Raw genomic sequence first — 4,664 nt, 5'->3', positions numbered from 1 at the left:
GGTGTTATATACATGTGCGAAATTATCAAGAATTAATAAGATATATTAAAGGTGGAAATGAACCTGACTTTAAGTTCAGTCAGCCATAATTTACTCAGAACTTAGGAAACTAGGTGTATTGCTCTGCTCATCTATGTCATCAGCTTAGCATTGTGTTTCATATTCTCAATTACAAATGACAAAACAGTTAAAAATAATTTAAAAAATTAGGCCATGCCTATGTTACAGAGAGAATTAAACCCTTTAGTAGCTATATTACTTGTTTAACAAAATGTTTTCCAATCAAAGCTGCAGATGCTAGTTTTTTTTTATGCAGAAATTAAATAAAAAGATTCTTCTACCTTATCTCACAGACTCATTTAAGGAAGGGAAAGTCCTCTGGCATGCACTTAATTCCTATTGTTAGTTTAAAAAATAGCCAGATTCTCCATGGTCCTCATGGACTTGATTTTGGAACATAGAAATCTTAATAATTAAGTTGTGTTTCCTTTTATCCCTGGAGGGCTGTCTCCCAGAAGGGTGAGGGAAATCTCAGTGCTACATTTATTTGTAAAAGCGACAATGTTACACCAAGTCTAAAGCCTGTATGAATAGCTTTGTCTGATGCTATGGAGGTTCCAGATGGCTCAGGGCCAGGACATATATATCCAGTGTAACCCAAATCCTTCCTTAAAGCAGACAAGCATCTAAGACTGTATGCAGAGAATATTCTGCTGGTTGATTCTTCTGGTTCACCTTGCATGGTCACAAATTATAGCTCCTAACATTATTTAAGGTTTAACAGTTCACCATTCATGAAGTTTATCTTCACTCTCCTAAGACCTGAATTTTTCAAGAAAGCAACTAATAAAGCAGAAGTTTTTAAACAGAAGGCATTGATGAGTTTAGGTTATGCTTCTCTGTGAGAGACCCTGAAACTCAGATTGTGGATGGATGTTTGAAGGGTTGAGTTTATTTTATTTTGAAATAATTTTAAAATATGCTTGTGATAGAATAATTAACCAAGTGTATATTTACACATCACAGAACTAAGATAATAACGCCAAAAAGAAGGAACCTTGGAATCCTGCTGCTTCATTTTAAACAGAGTCTGATCAACCATCTAATTGTAGAAGGTAAAAGTAACTTTAAAAAATATTTGAGATTCAGCAACTAATAAATCATCAAATGACTAGTTTCTTGGTTGGTACCGAGGGAAGAATTCTTTTCTTAAGATGTGAATGACTTTGCTTTAAATTTTCTGATATTTATATGCTAAACTCTATTTCGTTTATTGCATGTTTAAAAACATGGCTATGACTTTGCATGCTCATCATCACTCAATTATTACCCACATAGTAAATGTGTACCATAATCACGAAAGACCGCTGGCTAGATTCAAAAACAGCAAGCTAACAAATACACAGAGGACGAGTTGAGCTTCACCTTAAAGGAGCTAGGGCTGTGGAGGGGTAAGGGATATTTGTCACTAGTATGAAATAAGGGTAAATATGAAAACATTGGTGTCTTTGGCTCTAGGCAAGATTAAAGTAAAGGTAATATGCTGTTTACAAATATTACATGACTCCTTCAGCTTTCTTTCACTGCTTTAGTATCTCATATTCCAACACCCCCTGCCTTTTCCTAATTCAGAAGTTTGTGTTTTTATATTTGGACATGTAACTTTTGAGGAATTTAGTTAATATTTTATTTTTAATATTTAAAACTGTGTTGTTGAATAGTGGTTATTACTGTTTACCATCGTCATTGATTTTCTGACATAATATAATTGCATTTCTCACTGATGTCTTTCATTCCCTAGACTTAAAAAATTTCCCTGGCTCCTTCCTGCAACTTAGACTGACTTATCCCAAAGTCCATATGCATATCACAAATTTCCAACAGAATTAAAACTGATTGTCTGTGCATGAATTAATTGGCCAATTATGGAAAAGTGTGATAAAACTGATAACATTAGTTGCAGACTTGTATCCAAGGTCTAAATTAGAAAGGAAAAGTCTATTTCAACCTAAAGCTTGTGTTGTATTGCATAAATGCATAACTATGCAGCCTTCAGGTGTGACCCTGAGTCCGCATGTTTTATTATTAGGTTACTTTAATTTCTAGAACAAGTGTACATTGATTCATTGGTATTTGTAATACACAAATGATATGCTGACCACATATGGGAAGAAATTATTTGTGATCTTAAAAAAGCCATTATTACAAAAATAATCAGTATTCAATATTACTCTTAATGTTTGTTAATAATCATTATTCTTCTTATAAAATATGTTTGGCCCACGTTGAAGAATTAAGGAATTTTTATTAAAAACAAAAAATAAGTCAAAGAAAGTTAATTAAAGTAACAGGAAGTTTTTATTGATAAGTGATGCCTGATAGTAATACAACATGGTTTATCAGGAGGAAAGAGACTAGAGACGTATTTCTTTGCTGTAATTTATAGTTCTGATGCTAGTTAGCAAATTTTAACAAGATTAGTTCTTCCTGTTACTGCTTCATAATATTAAAAATTAATGTATACAATAGCAAAATAATGTATGGATCAATGGTACAGTAAATATGACAAACATTTTAGCAGAAAGGCATTTAAGAAAAATGCTGAATTATCCCAATTTTAGAAATTTATATTGGAAATAATGTGTAGAGTCTATATTAGCTGATTTATTTCAGTTTAAGTTGAAGGATTTTGAAGCTAAAATTGCTGAGAGCCTTTTAAAAGCCTGCCCTATATCAGCTACTTGTAACACCAAGATCAAGCTAAGAGTTTGTTTATTTTGCCTTATGCCTCTCATCAGATCTCCTCCATGAGTGACAGGGGAGCAAGCAATCACTCAGGAGTGACTGACTTCATCCTAGTAGGCTTCAGGGTCGGCCCTGAGCTCCATCTTCTCCTCTTCCTGCTCTTTCTGCTTGTGTATGCCATGATCCTTCTAGGAAACGTTGGGATGATGACCATTATTTTGACTGATCCCCGGCTGAACACACCAATGTATTTCTTCCTAGGCAACCTCTCCTTCATTGACCTCTTCTATTCATCTGTAATCGCGCCGAAGGCTATGAGCAACTTTTGGACCGAGAGCAAGGCCATCTCGTTTGCAGGCTGCGTGACTCAGTTTTTTCTCTTTACGCTCTTCATTGTGGCGGAAGGATTTCTCCTGGCAGCCATGGCCTATGATCGTTTCATCGCCATCTGCAACCCACTCCTCTACTCGGTTCACATGTCCACACGCCTCTGTGCCCAGCTGGTGGCAGGCTCGTACTTCTGTGGCTGCATCAGCTCAGTTCTCCAGACCAGCATGACATTTACTTTATCGTTTTGTGCTTCTCGGGCTGTTGACCACTTTTACTGCGATACTCGACCAATTCAAAGACTATCTTGTACTGACCTTTTTGTTCATAAAATAGTATCCTTTTCCTTGTCTAGTATCATTATCTTACCAACGGTCATAGTCATCGTTGTTTCTTACATGTATATTGTGTCCACCGTGCTAAAGATACGCTCCACGGAGGGAAGGAAGAAGGCCTTCTCCACTTGCAGCTCTCATCTGGGTGTTGTGAGTGTGCTCTACGGTGCTGTCTTCTTCATGTATCTCACCCCTGACAGATTCCCTGAACTGAGCAAGCTGGCTTCCTTGTGCTACTCCCTAGTCACACCAATGCTGAACCCTCCGATCTACTCTCTGAGGAACAAAGATGTCAAAGATGCTCTAAGCAAACTTCTAGACAAGAAAAAATCCATTCTTTAATTGTTCTTCCTCTCTCACTAGTGTTTTGAGTGTTACTTCATACCTCTTATAATCAATATTTCTTCTCTTATGCTATTATTAGAATTTATGCAAAAAAACCCTTATTAAATATGACTTTTTTCTTCTCTGAAATCTTAGATATTGGACATCCTGGACATTATAGAATAATTCTTGATTATGCTCCCTTCTCATATCTCCAATGTCAATGCACTTCACAGAATCAGTATGCATATTATATTATATATTAATATATATGGTATATATTAATATATTGAATAATATATTAATGTTCATTCTAATCATTAGCAACAATTTAGTGTGTATTTTTCATTGTTCTTCCATTTGTATAAAATTTATAATTATAATAGTTATTTTTAAGAATTTTGTTTCCATTTTATAGTTTCCACTAGTACTTTTAATTAGTTATTATATTTTAGCTTCATCAAATAGTTCATACTTGAGGAAGAACTGCTAATAAGATAAGCAAATTATAATATCCTTGTCTATGCCCCTTTATTTGGGAAATTATCTTTAAGCATTGCAGGCATTTTGTAATGTTCTGATACAGTGCTCACTGCTCAATTTGATTTCAGTGAAATAAATTAAAAGACAGAAAGCTGAAAACATCTTTAAGTGATGCTTCTCCCCATATTATTGTTTTTAATTAAATTTTGTTTTTATTATTACTGGGAAATACTTAATGGAGTTTTAGGTGTAATTGAGCCATAAAAGTAGAATACATTCTAAAATTCACTCTTTTATCCACACAGACGTATTTGTTTATTTGATAAATTTTGGTGAAGACCCATGATAATATTTTTACATGTTAGAGGAGTAAGCAACTCTACTTTTTAGAGAGTTTATAAATTAATTAATGAATTAAATATTTAGACAGATAATTAATAATCATAGGGC

The 4,664-nt window shown here is 34.3% G+C and overlaps 1 protein-coding gene across 1 annotated transcript; it reads left to right on the top strand.

The window, feature by feature from the left end:
- The first annotated feature begins 2,774 nt into the window (after positions 1-2,774).
- LOC142838851 (olfactory receptor 9K2-like) lies at positions 2,775-3,749 on the top strand. Its single transcript, XM_075954517.1, has one exon. It carries the CDS (start codon positions 2,808-2,810, stop codon positions 3,747-3,749), a length of 942 nt encoding a protein of 313 aa, XP_075810632.1. The 5' UTR covers positions 2,775-2,807.
- The last annotated feature ends 915 nt before the right edge of the window (positions 3,750-4,664 follow it).

Source organism: Microtus pennsylvanicus, chromosome 20, assembly GCF_037038515.1.
Source record: "Microtus pennsylvanicus isolate mMicPen1 chromosome 20, mMicPen1.hap1, whole genome shotgun sequence".
NCBI lineage: Eukaryota > Metazoa > Chordata > Mammalia > Rodentia > Cricetidae > Microtus > Microtus pennsylvanicus.
Note: the sequence above shows the minus strand (reverse complement) of the source record. Positions and strands in the feature narration are given on the sequence as shown.